At 39.6% G+C, this 22,246-nt stretch overlaps 1 protein-coding gene across 15 annotated transcripts in view; it reads left to right on the plus strand.

The window, feature by feature from the left end:
* The first annotated feature begins 684 nt into the window (after positions 1 to 684).
* ZNF207 (zinc finger protein 207) overlaps positions 685 to 22,246 on the plus strand; it is a 34,525-nt gene continuing 12,963 nt past the window's right edge. The window contains exons 1-14 of one of the 15 annotated variants that reach the window (XR_014855532.1): positions 685 to 877; positions 2,288 to 2,414; positions 2,850 to 2,988; positions 3,570 to 3,737; positions 4,398 to 4,473; positions 4,968 to 5,015; positions 6,819 to 6,919; positions 7,968 to 8,128; positions 8,932 to 9,024; positions 10,199 to 10,441; positions 11,138 to 11,300; positions 11,453 to 11,937; positions 16,087 to 16,141; positions 19,587 to 19,652. Coding sequence is in view for 8 of the 15 variants with exons in the window: in XM_085077286.1 (XP_084933412.1) it covers positions 837 to 877; positions 2,288 to 2,414; positions 2,850 to 2,988; positions 3,570 to 3,737; positions 4,398 to 4,473; positions 4,968 to 5,015; positions 6,819 to 6,919; positions 7,968 to 8,128; positions 8,932 to 9,024; positions 10,199 to 10,441; positions 11,138 to 11,300; positions 11,453 to 11,613 (1,521 nt within the window). In the remaining 7 variants the exon portion in view is untranslated. Of the gene's footprint in view, positions 878 to 2,287; positions 2,415 to 2,849; positions 2,989 to 3,569; positions 3,738 to 4,397; positions 4,474 to 4,967; positions 5,016 to 6,818; positions 6,920 to 7,967; positions 8,129 to 8,931; positions 9,025 to 10,198; positions 10,442 to 11,137; positions 11,301 to 11,452; positions 12,203 to 16,086; positions 22,133 to 22,246 lie in introns of those variants that run through there. The other 14 variants (XR_014855534.1, XR_014855531.1, XR_014855533.1 and 11 more) reach the window with 14 other exon arrangements.

The raw sequence follows: 22,246 nt of genomic DNA on the forward strand, positions 1-22,246 counted from the left end.
AGGAACACATCCAGGTGGGTTTGGAATGTCTCCAGAGAGGGACACTCCACAACCTCTCTTCTGATGCAGACAAGCCCCGTGGAGGAGCAGATGTGACCCACAGCTGCAGCAGGGCCACTGCAAAGTGTTGGATGTGGCTGATGGTTGGACTTGATGATCTTAAGAGGTCTCTTTCAACCTTAACGATCCTGTGATTCTCTCCCAAGCAGCCGGTGGAGCTGTGGTGAGCTGGAGAGCCATGGGGATAACACAGACACACCCCTCGATGGATTGTCACCGTAACAGAGGGACCAGTCCCTTGCCAGGTGCAGGTAGCTGAGGAGGGTGACAGCTCAACACATTTCTGGGAGTGCTGAGACCCTGGCAGAGGTTGCCCAGAGAAGCTGTGGCTGCCCCTGGATCCCTGGAAGTGTGCAAGCCCAGGTTGGACAGGGCTTGGAGCAACCTGGTTTAGTGGAAGGTGTTCCTGCCCACGGCAGAGAGGTGGAACGAAATTGACTTTAAGGCCCCTCCCAACCCAAACCATTCCGTGACTGTAATTCCATTGTACAGGCAGACGGCTAAAGCAGATACCGCACAAAACCGACTAGACAAAATGGCGGCGGCGCCGTGAGGAGCCACGGCATAGTCCGGGGTGGGGCGACCGAGGGCGCGTCACGTGTCCCCCCTCCCACTTGCTGGCGCGGTGTATTCTGGGAGCGCGGAGGCGGCAGCAGCGCCTGAGGGAGCTCGGCCGCCATTTTGTGCCTGTGTCTCGGTGTGGGGTGGTCGCGCGGGCGCTGTGGCTCTGAGGGAGTGCTCGGCTTTCCTGCTCTGTAGATCGGGGCGCCGCCGCCATGGGCCGTAAGAAAAAGAAGCAGCTGAAGCCTTGGTGCTGGTATCCTTCTGTGTGGGACGCGGCGGGTGCGGAGAGCTGGGTGGGGGAAGGGAGCGGCCTGTTGCGGTCGGGGCTTGGTCCTGTTCCGTCTCGTCCCGAGGTGCGGCTCAGCCGTTCTCCTCCTGCCCGTTACGGTTTGTCTCGGTGCTTGGCCCTGTTCCATCCCTGTGCTCCTCGGGATAGGGCCCCGTCCGTGCCCTTCCTGTGCTGCCCACCCCTCGCGCGGCCTCAGGCCCGCTCCCGTCGCCCTCGCCGAGGCCGCGGCCTCCCGCCCGATCCCGAAAGCCGGGACAGCGAGAAATGGAGAATGGTCTTTATCTCTCGTGATGTTAAAGGGAGAAAATCCTGCTACCAATAAATACAGTTATTGACGGAGTGGTGGTGGATGTGGTTAAAAGAGAATTTTTGGAAACTTTTTCTTTGTGACGGGGGGAGCTTTCAGTTTGTAATTGCTGCCTCGTGATCATGTTTAATTTTTCAGTATCCAGAAATACTGGTGGGTTTTAATTTGATTGCTCTTTCAGGATGTGCTCACTGTTGTGGAGTGGTTGCAAATTTACTTTTTCTCTCTTCATGCTTCTGTTCTCTATAATTGTGTAATAAAGGAATTTATAAGCTGCTCTGAGGTTTTATACCATTTGGTGTTAGAAGGCATCTGTGCTTGTTTTAGATGTTAATGCATTTTACGTTTTGGTGAATGTAATGTTAGCAGTGTCAGTTCTGTGTTAATAACAAATAGCAAATGTATATTTATCTTGCCTAGGAAGGTGTGTGTGGAATGTTTGCTGAAATATCAGTGCTGGCCCACAGAAAGGAAATTCAGTTTGCCTCTTCTGTTGCTCAGATTTCCAAACAGTTCTTTGCTTAAAATATTTCTTTTTAAAAGCAGAGAATTCTTATGTGACTGCGGCAAATTATGCCGTGTCATAAGAATTAATAGCTGGATAACTGAAAGAGGAAGAGAATTTTTACTAAAACCTTCGTTCTCTTTTATGATTTCTAGTTACTGGTAAGTGATTAAAGAGGCACTTCTGAGTAATTTGCATAACTTCCTTTTTGCTGAGTTCAAGTCTGTTTCTCCTTTAATGCTTTAGCAGCGTTCACACCTTTGAAGAGAAAAATACATAGCACTCGAAAAGCTTGAGTCAGACAATATGGAATCAAATGATGATTCTGATTGCATGGAGGCACCTTTCCAGTTTTGTACCTGTCTATAAAGAGGGATGTGCTGGATCATATGAGGGTGTTTGACTTCAGACATCCATGAAATATTTGTCACCCTTTGAATGCTCGGAGATGCTTCCTGTACCTTTCTTTCGCTTCAGGAAAAATCACACTGGTGCTAATTGCCTTGGTTTTATCTAGAAGGCCACTTCCAGGATGAAAGGTTTCCTTAACAGTCTTCAATAGGTATTGTAATAGGGATTTTGATGATGAAAAGATTCTTATACAACATCAAAAAGCAAAGCACTTTAAATGCCATATATGTCATAAGAAACTGTATACAGGACCTGGTTTAGCTATACACTGCATGCAGGTAAGGAGTTTTAGATTTACATAAGCTTTTTTTTACCATATCTAAAATTTAAATGAATAATCTGTAAAAAGTGGAGGGCTGGGGCCTTCCAGTCTTTAAAGCTGATGAGAAAAAGACAGCAATGGCCTGTTTGCAGTACAGGAGTCCTGCTGTGTCAGCAGTCAGATGGCCACTTTGCAGCAGAGGCCTTTGCCATGAGTTTTGTAGGAAGAGGGAAGGAATTGTGCTGTCTTGGTTTCCGTAAGGCAAGTTTATATAAGCCGGTTTTAGGGGTAATAGTAGTTACCAGGGATTAGGAAGCACAGATAAAGAAAGTGCTTGGCCAGAGAGATTATTCCTGTTAAGGATGTCTCTTTTCTGTCTTGAAACTGCCTGAAGTTTCAAACAATTACCCTGAATTGTGGTCAGCAGGATTTTTTGGGTTTTTTTCTTTAGGTACATAAAGAAACAATAGATGCTGTTCCAAATGCTATTCCCGGAAGAACAGACATTGAACTGGAAATCTATGGGATGGAGGGCATTCCAGAAAAAGATATGGAGGAACGGAGGAGGTTACTCGAACAAAAAACTCAGGGTAAGGTGTAATGTAGCTTGTTATCTGTTATTTCCCTGCTGTGTTCCTTACTCAGCTGTGGGACTAAGTGAGGGTGGGATTTAATGTGTTCTCTGTGCCAGCTCCAGGCACAGAGCTGGCAGGCATGTGGGAGGCTGGGAGAGATTTTTTCCTTTCCTGTTCAGAAGTAGCTGTGTGCCAGAGCAGCTACAATTACCTAATGAATATGGGAATGGTGATTTATTTGTGAGGGTAAGGGGAGGATAGGCCAGAGGTAAAACTGTCGTGACGATCCCTAAATGCTTTGGTTTCTTTGCTCTTCAAATACACCTTTGGTTGAACTGCTTTGATTTATGCTGGACAGTGTGACATTGACACGAGGGCAGATCCTTGTGGTTATGGCAGTGTGAGTCACGCCCCTTCCCCTTATTTGTGGCTATAGGTAGGCTCACACAGCATTCCTTTGTAATTTTGAGACTTTCTGACCACTGGTAAGATTTGAATTTTGCTACTGCTGTTCTACCTAGAATACCCCAGATAAAGTTAATTTTATAGAAGATAATTTGTGTTGAGTTTGACCATATGCATTGTACTGTCTACAGAGAGCCAGAAAAAGAAACAGCAGGATGATTCTGATGAGTATGAAGATGATGAATCTGCAGCTTCAACTTCATTTCAACCCCAGCAAGTTCAGCCACAGCAGGGGTACATTCCCCCAATGGCACAGCCAGGTTTGCCTCCTGTGCCAGGTGCGCCAGGGATGCCTCCAGGTGAGAGGATGTGTTAGGTGGTTACTGGAAAGCTGAGTTGAGACATAAATTGTTGCTTCCACGCTGAGTAATATTCTGCCCTTTTAACACTGGGGTCACAGAATAGTTCTGGGAGGTGCAGATAAGCAGTGTCTTCATTTTCTTCCCTGTTTTCTGCATGCGCATATCTTCCTTGGTGGACTAGATTCAGATACCTGATGCTGGCATGTAGATGGAAGGCATGTGGTAGTAAGACAGATGAATGCTTCAAACAGAAGTCTGCCAGTGATACTTGGTCATGGTACTTTGTAATAGGGTTTTGGAAACAGGGCAGAAAAGCTGCTGTGTATCTAGAGACTGCTAACACAGAACAGGCAGTTCATACACAGGCCACAGATACAGTGAGAAAGAATTTTGATCAGTGAGTGAAATGTGGTGTCTTCTTGTAATAAGACATCTTTGGAGACCACTAAGAAAATTCACAATCTTGCAGGACTGAGAACAATCAATCAAAGTCAAATTTGCGGACAGTGTTGATACAGCATTGTTTGTAAGCAATGCTGTTTGAAAACCCAGTCTTTAGAGCTTCCTGTAAGGCATTTATCCAGTGTAAACTTATTAGATGGTATTTGTTAGCATCTGTATGTTGTCAGAGTTGTTGAAAATTTTTTTTCTTTTAAGGTATACCACCATTAATGGCAGGTGTTCCACCTATGATGCCTGGAATGCCTCCAGTTATGCCTGGGATGCCACCTGGGTGAGTAGCAAGAAAGAGTTAATATTACATTTTCACACTATGCATTTTAAACTGTCACAGAAAAAGTAAATCTAATTTTAAAAATCTTCATAGGGAATTGTGAACTCTGTAATCTAGATGTTAAGACTAATCAGAGAACTGCATGGCTGTAAACCAACATGTAAGATATGGCCAAACTGGATTTATGTATAAAGTATGTTGCCTTTTTCCTCACTTAATAATCACTAAGTAGTAGTGCATTTCTATAAAATTTTGTTGTGTTGGTTTAGAGTCTTTTGTGAGCCACTGTTCCCTTGTGTATTGCACATATGTTGTGCATCTGATTATCAGTCATCAACCTAACAGGAAAAAAAGTACTGCATAGTTTATATTTTTCTTGTATTTTGGGCAAAAGATGATGGTTTTTGTGCTTGTTTGGGGTTGACACCATACCCTATCACAGTGTGTTTGGAAATTCACAGTTAGATTTTTGATTTTGTCATAAATTTTCACAGATTACATCAACAGAGAAAATACATGCAGTCATTTTGTGGTGGAAACATGTAAGCATCTCATTAATGTAATTCTAGGTACATTCATTATGCCATTTAATGTCATGTTTTTGATAAGATGGAAGTTGTTTTACTGAAAGCTTTTGAATATTGCCTAAGAATTTGGGGAAGGTGTCTGGTTAGGTTTTGTTGTTGTATAATATGTAGAGTTTTTATGTTTTTATCTAGATGAATGTTACAGACCTATATGTGAAGTGCATTCTACAAAATACTAACCAAATAGACCCTTAGGGACTAAAGCCTCTCCTGAACCAGAGCTTGAACAGCTCCGTATGCTCAAGCCTATACACTGCAGAACATACTGCAAAAACTCAGTTTCTAAATGTTAAAGTTCACTGAGGTGAAAGGTTGTTTTCTTCTGAGACATAAATATTGGTTTAACAATCTTTGAATTTAAAAATCATATCATAATCGAACATCGTGTGGATGCTCATCAGGACTTCAGCTTTTTTGGGTGGAAACTAAACAGAATTTAATCAGGTTGTCTGTCACTTAGTCCTCATGAAATTCCTTGTTAACTTCAGGTGAATGTTATGTCATTCATAAAACTGTAAAAACACAAATGAATTTGCCAAAACTTCACTGCATTTCCGTTAGGGAGGAGAGGTGGCATTGCATTATGCTGTTGTCTGTTTTAGTCTAAAATTTTGCTTACTTAACCTGATTAACTTTTGTTTAAAAATGAGCAAAGAGTTAAGAGACCAGAAGCAACTTTGGTTTTAGTGTGACACCAGTTCTAGGACTATCTGCTGTTTCTCAGGAAGTTACCCCTCTGGGGCCAGCAGGCAATGAGCATCCAGCGCTTGTTTTGATGTCTGCTGGGTAGCAAGACTGACTTTGCCTTCTCCAACCATCAGCCCAGAAAAGAGGCGATGGCACTGTGTGGTCAGTCATTGTTGCTCCTGCACTGATCCCTGTGTAGCAGTGGTAGATGAGTTGAGAGCAGAAATCAGACTTTGCAGAATGAATGCTCACATGTTCATGGGGGTTTGATTTGATCTGAAAAAAGTGTCTTGACTGTCATACAGAGAGACACTGCTTCTTAGTGGGGTTTTGGTTTACACTTCACTGCTGCAGATCTGCTTATCTTGCTCACTGAAGTAATAAGCGTTCCATTATTTTGTTTCCCTAATCCGTTTTTTAATGTCTGCAAAAAATTTGGCAACCCTAAGCTACATTTGTTTGTTCCCTGTAAAGGGCTCATACATGTTCATCTAGGGAAAAAAAACCAAACCCATTTTTAATACGGGGGGAAAATATGTTATAATGAGGACTTCTCATATTAAGAAACCAAAATCCCACTGTATCATTAGTGTATGGAGAGTTTACTGTAATTGAAACTCCAGAAGCTTTCTTGCGCTATGGTCTCTCCTCTGCTTTTGTTGATACTTTGTGGGTTGTTCTACATCTTTGAGTTATCTGCCAGTCAGTCTTAGTGTCGGAGAGGAGTAATAGCAGATGTACAGCGATTGTAGTGTGATTGGAGCTGGCTGGTTTTCCTACGTTCAGACTTAGTGAGTGTACTGAGATTGAGTTCTTGGAACACTCCCCCAGCAGCTAGTAGTCTGAGATAGATTTCAAGAGAAATTAAAGTTCAAATAAAAAGTGTTTGGGGTTTTGGGTGTTAGTTTATGTTTTGTTTTTTCTCTTGCGGAGTCAGTTGGTTTTGAATTACCTCTGTTGAGAGCTTTTTGCAATGATTTACCTTTTTTTCTAATCGAATACAGGTATGTGCCAATTGTGTTAACAGTTTACCATGAGCATTCATACTGTTGCTCATTCTCTGTTTAATAGGATGATGCCGATGGGTGGAATGATGCCGCCTGGGCCAGGAATCCCACCTCTTATGCCTGGTATGCCACCAGGTAGGTCAGGGTTGTCGAACTCGTACTATGGTGAGAGTTAAATTATATTTATTTATTTCCACTAAGATTTAGGACTTATATAAAGAACATACAGACTTAGCCACCACCCGCCACCTTGATGTGGTTGGATTGCCACAGAAGCCATTGTTGTGCAGAGGTGGTTGATTTATGGCTTCTGATTAGAAATAATTATTTGAATTTTATTCCACTGTTAAAGTAAAAAGTAGAATATAGTTTTTCCTTTTTATTGCACTTTCTCACACTGTTGTGTTGCCTGGTCTCTCTTCATCGCCTTTTTTAATGTCTGTGGCTGCAGCTGGAAAATACTAATGATTGAAAATGTGGAAAATGGGGAATAATGATGATGGTTTACACAGCTAATGAGCCTGCAGTGTGAAGAAACTTAACTGAAATTTTGGTCTCTGACCATAGCTAGAAGAGATCTTTCTTGAGCTTGTGCAGCTCTTAAACAGCCATAAATTCCCTGTGTGTTCCTCCCATCCAGCAGCTGTGTGGTAATGAACTGAAATTTGTTGGTTTGCTTGATGGAACCCATAGGAGCTGTTAACTTCCCGCCTGACCCTCTCCTAGAGCTCCACACACCAGTGTGACAGTGTTGTGGTGACAGACTATGGAACGTCACTGTCAACTGTGCTGATGACCCCAGCAAAGCTGGTGGTGTTTCAGTCACAGTTCTGGTACCATTCAGAAACAGTTCAGAGTCTCGTTGATTTCCTGTCACTGTCATCCACACGCTTGACACCTACATGCAGTGTGTCAAAATAGCTACTGTATTAATTGTATTGGTTTGTTGAGAGTATAAACTTCATTCATTATTGAAGCTTAACTAGAAAACAGCTTAATCCAGCATTGCTCTGAAGTGTTTGAGGTTACTGCCTGTGCATGGACTTTGACTGGTGACTGCTGGCATTACCCTTTGTCATGTTTTGTATTACTGTTGCCTTACACCTTCCTAGTTGGGAAACTTTGTTCCAAGAAACACTGGGAACAAAATTGTCTAAAGGAATATTGGAGCTTGCTGGAGCCTGATCGGTCCCCCATTCTTTGTGGTTTGTAGGGATGCCCCCACCTGTTGGGCCTCGGCCGGGCATGCCTCCAATGACACAAGCACAGCCTGTTACAGCTCCAGGCATTCTTAACCGGCCTCCAGCTCCTGCTGCAACAGCACCGACCCCACAGCCTCCCGTTACTAAACCACTCTTCCCAAGCGCAGGGCAGGTAAGGTATCCCAGAGCCTGGAATCTCTTGCTACATTCTTCAAATTTCCACAATGTCAATAGTGCCTATTTATTATTCAGGAGGTCCAAGAAATGACTGTTTAAGTTTTTTGCTTGGGTTGATGTTTAAGTTTAATTCAGTGTAGTGCTTGAATGAATTTTAAAAGATTCTTTTGTTTGTCTTAAAACAACTGTGAAAACAGACAGGAGTTCCATAAGCACGGGGAAAGAAAGGAGTAGGCAAAACACTTCTTCATGTAATGCCTTAGTATGTTGTTTATAACGGAGCTTTGGGTGGGTGAAGAGAGGTGTTAGCTACAGAAATCTGATTGCATAGAACTCTACCTGAGCTTTCCAAGTTATATTGTTATGACTTCCACAGCTGTTCTTATAATGGGCTCTCTACTAATAGATGAATTAATTTATTCTGTAGTCTTGTTGAACTGGTTAAACATTGCCTGCATTAGGGTTTTTTTGCTTTAAAAAGTTCAGGAGTAAGTTAGTGTAGTAAAAAACTACTTTCAATGTTTTGGGGAGGGAAGTGGGGAATTGATAGTGGCTTGTGACCTCTTCTCTTTGAATGCACTTGTGTGTAAGTCCTGGAGTTTTTACTTGCTTTCAGGTATGTTGCAGAAGCCTTTGTAGTGTACTGTTTGCATTTTGGGCTTCTGTAGGGAAGATACTTGTTTACAAAAATACAGCCCTTTCATAGGAAAGGGCTTAGTGTAAGAAATCCTTTCATCTGGATACTTTCCACCCATTTGTTTGGAGACTTTTCACTGTTTCCTTTCTTTTATGCTACAGATGGGGACACCTGTCACAAGCTCAAGTGCAGCTTCCTCCAATTCAGAAAGTCTGTCAGCATCTTCTAACGCTCTGTTTCCTAGCACAGCACAAGTACGCAGGAAGTCACAGTTTAAAACAAATTGCTTTGCAACTTAACCCTTTGGACCGTTCTGTAAAATCTAAAATTGACTAAATATCTTCAGATAATTTCTGTTATATTCCTGATTATGTTTAGGTGGTAAAACTGCAGAGTTCTTGATCATAAGTTTTATCTTACCAGAAATAAACATGTCAAATGCCCAATTTTTCTTAGTGTGAAAGAACGAAGTGTTATCCTGGTTCTAAAGGGTTAAAAGAGCATGAAAGCAGTTAAATGCATTTTAGTGGGCAGTGGTTAGCTTGATGCATGGTGAAGGCTTTTTAGTTTATGTTGTATAATATGGCACATCATAATGTAGGGAATTTTAACTTTGCATTATGTGCAAAATGTTAAAATTTTTTGTTTCGATTCGGAAGTTCAGATAATTGTAAATATGCAGTGACTAGAAACAAAGCATTCTGTGATAACTAAGGTTTGCTTTGGAGATTGCTGCGTCTTTACAGGCAGCTTTGTAAAACAGACTTTTGCGGGGTTTTCCTAACAGAAAAGTAGGAGAGATGAAATGTTGGAATCTGTAGTGGAGCTCTTACCTGCTTCCATTGATTCTTCATTCACAAATAAGATTAAAGTTCTGTAGATAGTCTTAGTACTTTGTGAAAATACTGCAATGTGTTTATGGAGAGAACACTTAAAGCCTTGCCACAATAGAGCTTTCTTAAATATTTGATTTAAATATTTCTTAAATACCTAATTTTGATGAATACTGCACTTTGAGCTGTACTCTTAGCTAGCGGTTGCTAAAGTATGTTAATTTAGTGAAAGAACAATGAATTTATACTTACAGGCCTCTAAAAATAGTGGTTCAGTGAAGATGTAGTCATTGACCAAATTCAGTATTTGAGATGAAAATATTAGTAGTGGGGTGGTTTTTTCGTTGTTTCTTTGTTGTGGTGGCTTTTGACCTGCAAATTTTAGACTTTCCAGTGTGTGTGTGTATGTGTACATACTGGGGTTTATTTTGTCTTGTTTTCGGTTGCTCTAGTATGCAGTAAGGCTGAACTTTACTTTTGTCAAGCTTGTTATAATTACGTATCTCACTGGAAGGTTTCAGAGGTCTGACAAACATCATTTAAGTTTTCTTATGCTTTGAGAAATAAGTATTGACCTATCTCTTGTGTTTCACAGACTGCAGCAGCTGTGCCAGGGCCAGTTGGTACTGATTTCAAACCTTTGAATTCTACACCTGCAACAACAACGGAACCCCCCAAACCGACATTCCCTGCTTACACCCAGTCTACAGCCTCAACCACTAGCACGACAAACAGTACTGCAGCTAAACCAGCTACATCTATCACAAGTAAGCCTGCTACGCTCACAACTACCAGTGCAACCAGTAAGTTGATCCATCCAGATGAGGATATATCACTGGTAAGTTAAAATATTTTCACTGTCTTACTGATAAATGCAATTGTGCTGATGTGGCAGATTAAATGGAATTTCGTCTGTGCTCTGCATTTTGTGTATTTTAATAATGGTGAGAGTGCAAACTGTCAGCCCTAATGTAACTGACAGAACTTTGATTGCAAAGTGATGACTGGCATATTGCAGTGATCTTGCTGCAGTCTAAGCCTTGGTTTTGGTGTGCTGGGAAATCATTTAACCCAAAATTTGGACTTTTACTGCATATGACTTCAAGTTTAAGTTAACTAGGTCTAGGTAATGGGTGTAGAACAAAAGACTGAATAGTTTGAAGTTGTTTTGGTGGTATTATAGCAGTTAGAAATACAGAATTTATGGATAAAATAAATGAACCTTAATTACAGTTCAGAGGTCTTTAGGTTTGTGTTCAGTTTTGTCTCAGCTTTTTAAGAGAAAAAGGGTTTATTCAGTTGGGGAAGGGGAGAATTTGAGCTCCATGCAGAATGCTCAGTTGGCCTGTGTTAAGGCAGAAAGTGTGCAGAAAGGGGGCAAAATCCAAGTGCTACTGTGTAATATTACTAATCATCTTTGAATTTGTAAGGTAGTTAAAATAGTTCAGTACCTGTAACCTAATTTGTTGCACCTCTATTTACTTTGCTTTTGGTGATTTACACAGTGTGTTGTGGTTGTCTGTTGTGGTTTTAGGAAGAGAGAAGGGCACAGTTGCCTAAATACCAGCGCAATCTTCCTCGACCAGGACAGGCTTCCCTGGGTAATCCACCAGTTGGACCAATTGGAGGTATGATGCCACCACAGCCAGGAATTCCTCCACAACAGCAAGGAATGAGACCTCCCATGCCACCTCATGGTAATTATAAATTTCCCAGCATCCTCTTTTTGAAAAGATTTGTGAAGCTGCCTGTGCTGGCAGGGAGGGGTGAAGCTTTTCACAAAATGCACTTCTCACTATTAAAAAAAAATTTAAAATTGTTCTTTGCATCTTAACTGTTCTGTTTGTAGGTCAGTATGGTGCTCATCACCAGGGCATGCCAGGATACCTTCCTGGAGCAATGCCTCCGTACGGTCAGGGACCTCCGATGGTGCCCCCGTACCAGAGTGGACCTCCTCGTCCTCCGATGGGAATGAGACCGCCCGTAATGTCGCAAGGTGGCCGCTACTGATGCTCCTACTCACACTCTAATAGGTTTGGAGATTAAACCTTTTCTCATCTTGTGCTGTTAATATAGCCGAGCTTCCGTCAATTAAGGCTTCATTGTGACTTTAAAAAAATTAAGTATCTTCCCACATGCAAGGAGCTATTGGACATTCTTATTTTACATGAGAAAAATTATTTGGAATAATAACAGGAACTTTTCCTGATGTTGCAATTTATACTGTATGGCTTCTTTTTCATGTTTCATCTAGGTTTTTAGAAGTGAAGTATAGTAAATATGGTTCGTTAAATTGTGAAGGCGCTGGAATTACATGAACATACCACCTTAAAGGCAAGTTCTGTAATGTTATGTTGCTATTTGTGAAATGATGCCTTCACAGCACTTCAAGTGCTGTTGGACTTCATGTCCCCAACATAGTTTGGTGAGGGCTATAACTGTTCCCAACTACTTGTACATTAAAGTCTGAACTTGTAATGATATTTAATGTATTTAGAGCTCCTCCTGTTCCAGGGTTTAAGTAAACTGACCCAATCAGGTCATGTGACTTTTCTGTACTGTTATAAACTTCATTGTAATAAAAGAGAAGAAAGATTTATATGCCTTTTTATTCGTGACCAGCTATGGACAACTGCCTGAAAGGTTTGTACAGATGCATGCCATGGTAGCCATTGGTGTAATGAACACAATTATTGGTGCTGTTTTGATACAGTCTGAATTCTTTGTTTTAAAAAAGTCACTCCTTAGCTGTACGTCTGAGTAGACAAAGACCTGTACACTTATTAACTGACTCCTCAAAACTGAGGCTGCCGGAGGCATTTCCTAACTCTTGGTTGTAACTTCTCTTAATGCATATGTTTCTTTATTTGTGCTTTCTTGTCCTCAATAAATTTTTAAATGATTTCTAGTCCTGGCACTTGCTTGTAGGATGTGAAAGTGCTCTCAGATACATCCTAGTGCCAGGTGTGTCCCTTAGTTCACTCTTCAGCTGACACTTTTTAATGTGCAAATGGAGATGAATTTTAGGAGCCTTTTAGGTGAAGATTTCTAGAAGCTTAGGTGCATGGCACATGGGTGAGTGACTTCCAGTTTATGTATTGAAGTTGACCTGCAAAAGAGAAATAGTAGCTTAACCCTCGTAATACATAGAAGAGGCAAAGCAGGCAAGACTAATGTGTTACATGCTGTATCTTTACTTTAAATGTTTAGAATTCCATGTTTTGGCAGTCTCTGTAAGGTGAAGCATGTGTGACCATCTGTTGTGTGCTATGATCAGATGTTGGCTGGGTTTGTTTCTTGAGCCTTTCAGTGAAAGTGTCTGGAGTAAGAGACGTTTTTATCAAAGAGAGGTCTTTCTATGAATTAGTTATTTATCTGTTTATAAGAGTAGAGTGATAAATTCCTGTTAAGGTTGTAGTTCCCTGAATGTCTGACATTTTGTGTTCCTGCGCTATACCCGTGATGAGAATATATGGGGCGTCTTTGGGGGGGAGGGAGGTGAGACCTTCTCTGGCTTTGTCTCAATAGGGAAAAAAGAATGGTGAATTTTTTCATTTGCAGGTCAACTTTAAATACATGTTCCAGCCTCAAGCCTTATTTGCAGTTTAATTAATGGGGATATCTCTTAAGGGTAGGGTAGAAAGATCATCAACAATTTTGTCATTATGTTCATAGATATTTTTGTAGATGGTGGAGGTTTTTAATTTTTAAATTATAATACTGTTTAATCATAATACTGTTTTAATTATACATTTTGGATCTGTTTCTTGGAATTCTTGGGTGTTTTAGTGGCACTAAAGTAGTTCATGTGGCTTTATTCTGTACTGTCTCTTAAAAGTGCAAAAACACAGTACAGCTAAAATACTGCATTGTCTCAGCTTCTGGCCTGGGGTCACAGAATGTCTCAAAAAAGCACTGGAGCATCCAGTGGAATCTAGTTACAGCTGAATGGCCTTAGTTTAACCATTAAGAATTGCCAGGCACTTTCTCTGAAGTGTTTAGCAGTTTTAAGACCATAACTCCAAGCCTCTGTTCAGAAGCAGTTCTCTCTGATCACTGGTATCTACTGATCTCTGATCACTGGTATCTACTGATCACCTGTCAGATGTGCAGTATTTGGCTTGCAAATGTGCTGAGTGGGCCTTGATGTGAGTTCTTAGCTCTTCATCTTGCTTTATACATAAATCTAACAGATAAAACTTGTTTTGCTCAGGCAATGCTTTTATACCCTGGTTTTCTTTTGTTTACCTAATTAGAATAATTACAAAACACTGGAGAGATTTTTACAATGTCTTATGTTTGTCCTTTTTGTAATACAACACATAAAACTCATACATTATAAAGTGATCTTAATTATTGCTTGTGAAACTAGAGAACTTTGTGCTTTTTCTGAAGATCATATTGCTGCTCTAAGGATGCTTCAACCTCTTGCCCCAGTCAAGTAAATCCCTTCTCCCTTTGGTTTCTTTCTGTAACTCTCCCTACATTGTTTCAGACCCCTGCTTCTCCCAGGATAAAACCTTATTGCATGTACTGTTAACTCAGCATATTCTGCAAGTTATAATAATTAAGAGTTCTACTCTTCTAAACAGTGGATGTCTCATTCTGATAATGGTACCATTTTGTAGCTAATACTACATACACTACATAGACTTTAAGCATTTATGCTTTTTGAGATTGATTTTTTCCTTAGTAGTAATGGTATTAAAATCCCCCGAGTATGTACTGCTGCATATAATTTGATGGTACTCGCATAGAAGCAGGTTAACAGTTTTTCCATGATTTTTCTGTGGATACTTAACTTTCGTGCTCCTGTCATTCCTGTGCAATAAGAGCTGTGATGTGGCTGCCTTTAGTCTTGAGTTACTTTTGTCTCATGTGGCTCCTCTGTAAACAGGCAGGTGTTTCAGCGCCTGTGGTGTCTGTTGGTCTCTGCCTTCATTTCTTTGGATACTGCTTCTTAATGTTCAGAGAGCTGGATTTATGGTGCATTTACCCAAAACCAGTAAAATTACTTTGAACGTAGTAGTTGCTTGTATAAAGACTAAGACTTGGTTTACAGTACCAAGTGTAATCAACATAGCTGTGCCAGCAAAATCCCTGATGTAATGCAGCCATGAAAACAGGGTCTTGCTTTAGTTAATCTCTCCCTGGAGAGAGATTGCAGAAGCCTTCATGCTTACAGAAAAGCATATATTTTATAGCTGTTACAGGACTCAAGTGATGTAATTATATAGGCAGAAGCTTTGTTTTTCAGTTGTTGCCTAAATTTGCCATGGCAGATGTTACAGTAAAATTAACACTTGCAAGTGCATTTTGACCAGTCTTGAAATTGCAGTGTAATGCAGATGTTGAATACAAAAGATTAGGCTACAAGAAAACTTGACACAGGTAGGAAGATAGGTTTAACAAAAACCACGCCAGAATTTATAGCATCTAGGACTTGTTAAGAAGGTTCTTCATTATTTTATGCATGGTCTCACAATATCATAATAAGCAGCTGGTCTTTAGGGCAAAATGGATGAGACTGGCATGAAAGAACCGTGAAAAGCCTGAGTTAGTTTTTTAGAAGCCTTTATATGACTCTTTCATCCTGCCATTAGAATAGCTTTCTGCCTTCAGCAGAGGTTGCTTTAAACAAAATACTGACAATTTAGCTGGCATATGTGGACTAAAAATTTCTTCTGAAACTTTGGGATTACTTTTATTCTTCCACAGATGAGATTTTAGGTGCCAGTAATAAATTTGAGGCTGGGCTGTTTATCTAATAACAGTGGATAACTATTCCTCGCTCTGTGCATGCATGGGAGAATATAAACAAGCTTCTAGAAACACTGTCAGCTGCATCTACTTTCTATAGTTTCTGCCAGTATTTTAGTCTGTGGAGCTCTTGAACAATACTTACACAGAACATTGATAAAATTGAATGGGATATGTAACCTATAGTTTAATAGGAATCAAAGAATTCTGCATACAAGATAAAAAGTAAAATACCAATATTACTTCAGTTTTATGAGCAGCAAGAAGGACATTATGACCTTCAGTTAAATTGAGGCTCTGATAACCAGTCCGTGAGCTGGGGCAACAATTTAAAATGGTAACTAATGACACTTCTTAGTAACTGCCTTAATAATTGTACTGGTCTAGTTTCTACATAAACAAGACAAGGGTGAACATTTTCAGTGGCTGTTGGAATCTTTAACCCTACTTTTCATGAACCATTACAACAAATACTTACGGGAAAAATGCCCCAAGACAACTGACTGACGTTCCATTGATCAAGATACAAAGCAAAACAAGCTGTTCAATTCAGAAATAGCTACCAACTACAGAAAATATTGTTTGGGCCTAACAAAAGAGGTGCTGTAGCAGTCATTTTCTTTTGTTTGCTTGATCACTGGAATTTTGGTAATTTTGAATGCATGTCTTTCACTTAATTGGGTCATGTTTTTTCTAAAATTTAAATTTTTCTTCTTCCTATAGCCCTGCCATAGGACAGGCTGAGGCAGAGTCTCAGTGTTGCCCTGTTCAGTCTGAGGCAAGTGGGATTTATTTTATTCATTCTGGGGGCTTTCACAGCTTTATGGCTGTTGGATATTTATGTCCCCAAACTTGCAGCAAGTTTGGTGAAGGCCCCTACATTTATTTTAATTTAGGTTTTTTATTCTCTTTTGGTAGATGGGCTCTATATTAATATTTATCTTTTTGTTATCATTGTGTTTTTAAGAGTCTTAAGGGGAGGGAACCTGTTTTAAGATGTGTGGGTACCTTTTCTCTTAATGGAACGCATTTCCTTCGAGGCTGCTCAGGTAGTCCTTAAGCCACTCTGCCCTTCCCCATCTTTCCCTGCATTGCATTTGTGCTGTATTTGTTTTTGGGTTTGGTAGTGTTGACTTTGTGTAGTCTCTGAATTAGTGGCATGTAAATACCAATTACTAATGTTTTCTCTTCTGGGGAGATGTATCTGTTAAAGAGCTTAAAATAGGTTTTAACTAGTAAGCTACAAAATTGTGTAGCCCAAGTTACAGAATCCAGTTTCTTTGAAGAAGGCTGAGATATTAATACTTGCTGCGTGTGTGAGCTGCACCTCAACAAATATTAATGTAGAGCCCTGTGAAGAAATAGAAATCAGCTCCAAGTTGGTAACACAGAATGAGTGAGAAGTCAAAGCTGCATATTTTTCAGTTTGCCCGTTTCAGGGAGAACCTTTTCCTCAATCTCTCAAATGCACCAAACTCGAGAATATTTTGATTATTGCAACACTAGTAAAAGTTGAAAAACTTTTTTTGAAACTTTGTGAAATTACATTGCAGATTCAAAATTTATTGTTACATTTATTTGAAGTTCCTTCTTTGGCATAGCGACTAGCAAAATCTGCTCCCCCGTGTGAAAAAGAAGCTGTTCACTCTGTTGCAGATCCATTGGTCTTGAATGCTTGAGTTTGCTTAAATACAACTTCAGCTTCAGACCAGCAGGTTTTGCATAAGGATGTCTTACAGTGTATTAGCAGTGGAACAGTAAATGAACAAATGTGGGAGTCTGGTTTGACTTTTTTTGGTTGTTTTTAGGTTTTGAGGTATTTTTTTTAAATTTTGATGTTTTTTTAATGAGCATAGACTGTTCTCTTTCTTCAAGATTTTGCTAACTAATGACCCCTGATGGGATTTCAAGTAGTTTTAATTCAAGGATGGAATTGTAATTAACTTAGTAGAGTGGATTGCACACTCCTGTTGTACCCATCTTTGTACTCTGCCCTTTACATTTTTCCTGTAGAAGGTCCCTCCGAATTCCCTGTCTGACTGGGAAGTTGACATGTCTCTGTTAACCGTTTCAAAATGGTTATTGAGCATGGTCTCACTTTGCTAATTCTCCTTGTGGTGCTCCTGATAACCATGAAGATGAGAGCAGCCCAAGATAGACTACTGCAACCAGTATTTCTTTCACTTGCTTAATTTATGGGAGCATTTGACTTAGTTCTTATTTCCCTAGAATGTCTAAAGGAAACCATTTAACCCAAAATAATACATGGTGGGGCTAGTATTTCTTGCTTTAAGTAACTGAATCTCTCAGAGACTCAAAAAATAGGCAAGTTTCAAATGCTTCTTTATTTTGAGGGGTAAAGTGTGTTCTTGGTTACATTCCAGTATTGCAACTCTCATTGCAGCAGTTTGTGTGTCACAAAGTTGTACGTCTTGCTGTTAGTGAAATTTCTTTACTAAAGATGACAATATTTCAGAGACTTTAAAGATACTAACAAAATTACATCTTTGAGTTCAGTTTTTTTAAGCTTAAGTAGAGGCACATGACTTTTTTTTACAGGAGCAGGAGTTACTGATACTCTGCTTTAAATTCGGTAGATTTGCACCTGCTCTTACTAAACAAGAGAAGTAACTTGGACATGTGGTAAATAGAGTACATACCACACATGAAGAACTTTTTAAAAATCTGTATATTTGCAATCAAAATAATCAGACCAGGAAAACCGTGGTAGTGACTGAGTTCTGTAAGAATGCAGCTACCAGTGACTGCTGTTTTGTCTGTAGTAGTAGAGCTCAGTTGGAAGTAGTTTAGAGTAAAAAAGTTTTGGGGCAGCTGTTTAAGGGATCAAGATGAATCGAAGTGTTTGTAAAGTGTGATGTATATAAGGTTCTTTTTTGAAGTTCTGAAAAGCACTTGCAGAGAGCTTTGTGGCACACTGTAAGCAGCAGCTCAGTACAGTCTTGATTGTCAGAGCACAGATCGCCAGTAAGGCTCTGTTAAAAGAAATGCAGTTTTACTGCATTTACACAGAAGGTGTGTCTGAGGGTGTTGAGCACTGCAGCCTGCTGCTTTGGCAGCCAGCCATATCCTGTCCTGAACCACAGGATCCAGGGTGTTACCCTCAAGCCATTTGTTCCTGGCATCCTGCTGAATCAGTTTTGACTGTCCCTGGTATGAATAATTTTTAGGCTTGGTATTTATATACCTGGACACTGTTGTGAATAGTGAGGCCCTTACACCTTCTGAACAAGTTTGCAATAACCTCTTAAATTCTTATGGGTGTTCTTGCAGTAGGGACAGTCAGCAACACTGCTGTTTTAATGGCAGTGGATTTATCTTCTCCATAAATATTGTCTTGGACTTACACTCCTTAAGGTTTTTCTTTCCTGAGGATTTAAAGAAGTGAAAAAGTTTTGAGAAAATAGTAGAATTTTAATGCCAGTATCATCTTAACTAAAAACAAAAAAGCACACAACGTTGAGAGCTTGAAATCTTCCTTATAAATTCTCTTGTTAGCAGTTAAAGCATATTTCTGTGACAGCTAACTGCCTTACACAAGGTTCAAACTTCTGACATCTCAAACTTTTTTCCTTATATTTTGTCTAAATCTTTACCATATTCCCAGGTGCTATTCAGAAAGGGGGGCATGGGTTGTAGAATTTCAGCTTCTGCTGCTCTTAGTAGCCAATATTTATAACTGGTTTTTGCTAACAGCAATTTTAATTACCAGAAATCAGTGCAGTACAATGAAAGGAAGCTATTTCAGTGTCTCCGAGTTCAGAAAGTTTTGTAATGCTTTGAGATAAAGATGCAGAGCTTTTTTCTTTTATCTTTTTTCATTGAGTTACTTGCACTGAATTCTTTAGCTTCTTCCTCATAAATTTAAGTGGAAAAAAATACATTTGCTCTTTCACTTGTAAAGTCCAGAATAAGAAAACACACTTTGAGCCTTTAATGAAGGAACCGGGCCATGTAAGTATTGTAATTTCCTTTATGTTTGTAGTAGGCAACAAGATGCTCTTGTTAAACTTACGGGTTATGTATGAAAGATCAGAAGGGCCAATTAAAAGAAGTTTCATAGTTGCCTTTACTTCATATGCTTTTCTTAAGCAACAAATTGCAGTAATTGAAGTTTGGCAGCTTTTTTTTTTTTTTTTTTAATAAAAGACTAAATTATGGGTTAAACACCTTGGTTTAATACAATTTGTGTTTCTGTTAACTAGCAGCAGAATTTCAGCATTTGCTACTTACTGGTAGAGAAGAAAAATTCCACAGAACTGCCAGTACAGGTTAGTTTAATCTGTAAGTACCTGATGTTCCTATTTGAAATAATTTGTTCAAATGATACTACCTAAATACCTGAGGGGAATTTTGGTCTCTGAAATGTGATTGTTATTTACTACTGGTTCCAGTAGTGAGTGAACAAACTAGACTTTTGGAAGATCTATAATGGATTTAACTATGCTTATGGGCAGGTAATAAGTATCTGCAAGCATCTTTAGGAAAATTTAATACAGAATCTTGACAAGCAGCCTTTGATGTCACTGAAAAGCGTGAAGATCTGAAGTCAGAATCACTTTGGTAACATGCCAGTTATTAATTAGGCTGTTTTTTATCAGCAGGCCAGCAGGATCCTGTGTTTCTTGTGTTGGCGATTAAGCATTTTTGCTTGTAAGAATCCATACCAGCATGTAATCTTTCCATTTTCTTTAGCTATTGCTAATTACTATTTCTTACCCACAGATTTTTACTTTGTTAGGCCGGTAGGCCAGGAGCTTGTTCTTTCATGCTTTTTTAATTATTATGTTTGTTAGTTCATTTCAGCGCTTCAGAGGCTCCCTACAGATGTGGTTTTGCCCAGCCATTTTATCTTACTCCAGAGTTACTGTTCTGCCTCTATTTTAATTCCGCACTATTCCACAGTCTCAGAAATTTTGGGTTTTTATTATTTAGAATATTTTGTACCTTAAAATAGGAAGGATTCCTTGTGAATGGATAAAAGATGCTACTTTCTCCAGAACAGGTGCATGCATTTATTTCTATTTAGACTTTGTGTATCTCATCTCTAAATATCAGCAGGAGAGATGAAAATTTTTTCTGTGCTGTAGCACAAAGCAGAGATCCACAGCTGGATGGGCTGTAAAACTGTGCTTCAGTTCATTTTTAAAGGCAGTGTTGTCCCACTCTGAATTTAAGGGGCTTTTGACATCATTGGTGGATAATTACGTAGACAGCCAGTTCAGGGAAGGTCATAGTAATGTGGTAGCTGAACAGACACTTAGGTTTTGCCAGCTCATCTGCAGGATCTACAGTGGGTTTATGAGTGATGTGTCACTTTCAACAAAGTTTGTTATTTTAGGATTCTGAAATCTTTTGTAATGTTTCAGAATTCATCATACAAACATACAGAGTTTCAAGGCAGTTGTATCTTCCCGGGTTTTAGAATAGTTATACTTGCAGCCCATTGCCTGCCATCTTCTCTCCATTAGTTCTTGGCAATTCATACTAAATTGCTTTGTCTGCAAAATGAGCTACAGGCAAATTTCTAACATTACATAGGTTTTTCTTCCTAGAAGGGGGAAAAAAAGAAAGTCATACAGTAATATTTATAACTTAGCTCTATCTCTGTTTGCTTAACCTTAATTGCAGGTATGGAAGAATAAAAGGGATACCTTGTTAAGAGGCCATTATCCTGTTAACAGAATGTATCCATATTTCTTACAACAACTGTGGTTGACTAGCTGATCTTAATGCAACACTCAGTACTAAGTTGGAGTAATTGATAGCCTTTTTTGGCTGCTCAATTACCTTATGAAGTCCTGGTTTTGACAGTGGTTGGATGCAGACCTCTGGTACCTGTACACCAGCCTGGTAGTCAGTGGGGATAACTAAAGGGTAGAGTACGTTCCATAGTGTCTTAACAAAAAAAAGTGCATTTGTCCAGGGTAGATCCTAGTAGGACTCTGGTAGAACATCATCTCTTTGTGAAAGTTTGAATGGTAGTTAATTATGGTACTTTTTGGTAGAATAAAGTTTATTTTCTTTTGAGGTAGGACCAAAACAGTACTGGAAATACAAACTTTGGTTGGCAGGTGAGCAGTGTTAAATTGCAGCTCAACTTCTGACAGACAGTTAGAGCAGCTGTCCATTGTAATGTGGTTCAGCAGTCTTCCCTCCCAGTTCTGGTACTGTATATTTGGAGCAGTCTGTCATTTCCCACTATTTCTTTAGACTCCTTGCTGACTCCCAATTGCCCTGTCAGAGTTTCTGGTCACTGTGCAGCGATCAAACTGAGCAAACTCCAAGCTGTTTTTAGTACCTTCATAAAGCACCTTTAAGCACATGAGTGAATAGTGTCCCCTCTCAGTAGCAGTATGGCTACTAACAGAAGTTAGTGTGTTGTGAAAGGTTTTTTTTCTGCAACTTCATATTGCTTTTGTGTAAGTGGTATGAAAGGGCTGGGATTACTGATCTTTTTCGAAAGACAGGTGGTGCCAAAATACTGATGTTGAATTTAATTGGAGAAAGTGAGAGACTGGTAAGTATGTGCATCACTTTAATGCATGCAAATAATGGTAGCTGTAACAAGCTTAATTTCATAGCATTCAGTTTACAAAGAAGATTCAAAGAAAATATGGAGCTAACATCATTTGCATCCACTGGGAGCCTTCTGTGAAATGTGCATCAGGAATGGGTCCTTGCACATACAGCCATCTGTAATGTGTAATTATTTTGTAACAGTCTCTAATTAAACAAAAGTGAACCACTGTTTCTGCGTTTTTTTTCTCCACTTGAAAACCAATGTAAATTAGTATTGCAACAAACGTTACAGTCTGAATAAAGTGGTACCAGCTTTTTGATTGTAAGATGCAGAGATTCATTT

This window comes from Lichenostomus cassidix, chromosome 18, assembly GCF_008360975.1.
Source record: "Lichenostomus cassidix isolate B80296 chromosome 18, HeHo_3.0, whole genome shotgun sequence".
NCBI lineage: Eukaryota > Metazoa > Chordata > Aves > Passeriformes > Meliphagidae > Lichenostomus > Lichenostomus cassidix.